At 57.7% G+C, this 745-nt stretch overlaps 1 protein-coding gene across 1 annotated transcript in view; it reads left to right on the top strand.

The window, feature by feature from the left end:
- The window catches only part of CTRB1 (chymotrypsinogen B1), an 8,475-nt gene extending 8,140 nt beyond the window's left edge, over positions 1-335 (top strand). The window contains 1 exon segment of the mRNA XM_027843264.1: positions 174-335. Coding sequence (XP_027699065.1) covers positions 174-335 — 162 coding nt within the window.
- The last annotated feature ends 410 nt before the right edge of the window (positions 336-745 follow it).

Here is a 745-nt window from a genome sequence, read left to right as displayed (position 1 = left end):
CAATCTTGCCTCTCTCCCTGGGACACTCCTTAATGGCTCAGCCCTTCTTCCTCCACTCTCACCCCCGTGGGTCCATTTCCCTACCTTCTTTACCCAGTCTTCTCCTTCCCTCCTCCTTCCCACTCCTGCCATCCAGAAAGCTGGACCCAGAGCTCCCTTCTCTTTGTCCACAGGGTGACTCTGGTGGGCCACTGCTCTGCCAGAAGGATGGCGCCTGGACCCTGGCTGGCATCATCTCCTAGGGTAGTAGTGTCTGCACCACCTCCAACCCTGGCGTGTATGCCCGTGTCACCGAGCTCTTGCCTTGGGTGCAGGAGGTCCTGGCTGCCAACTGAGTTTCCTGCAGGGGCACGGTCCCATGTATTTCCCATGTGACTGTGTGAGATGGCAATAAAACTCCTGGGAGGAAGAAGGGCTGTTTCTCATCCCTGCGTCGGTGTCTGGGGGGCAAACCCAGCCTATGGCCTCCTCCGGGGATGTCTGCCCCTTCCTTCTCCTCCTTCCTTCTTCCCAGAGACCAGTCCTGGAGTGGTCCCTCCCTGGTACAGAGAACTCAGGGCAAGAGCTCTGGGTGTCGGCTCCTGCCTGGGGCCAGGATTAGAGTAGGGAGCCGTGGGAACAAAATGTTCTCGTCCTCCCATTCTGCTGGGGGAAGTCTTTGCGTGCTTGGGGTAGACATCTCTCCAACTCACCTGCAGGTGTGAGGCCTGTACCTGGGGGTACAAATACAAGCAAGCAAGATAAT

This window comes from Vombatus ursinus, unplaced genomic scaffold (assembly GCF_900497805.2).
Source record: "Vombatus ursinus unplaced genomic scaffold, bare-nosed wombat genome assembly UNPS02014900.1, whole genome shotgun sequence".
In the NCBI taxonomy this organism is placed as follows: Eukaryota; Metazoa; Chordata; class Mammalia; order Diprotodontia; family Vombatidae; genus Vombatus; species Vombatus ursinus.
This window is presented reverse-complemented; position numbering and strand designations above follow the sequence as displayed.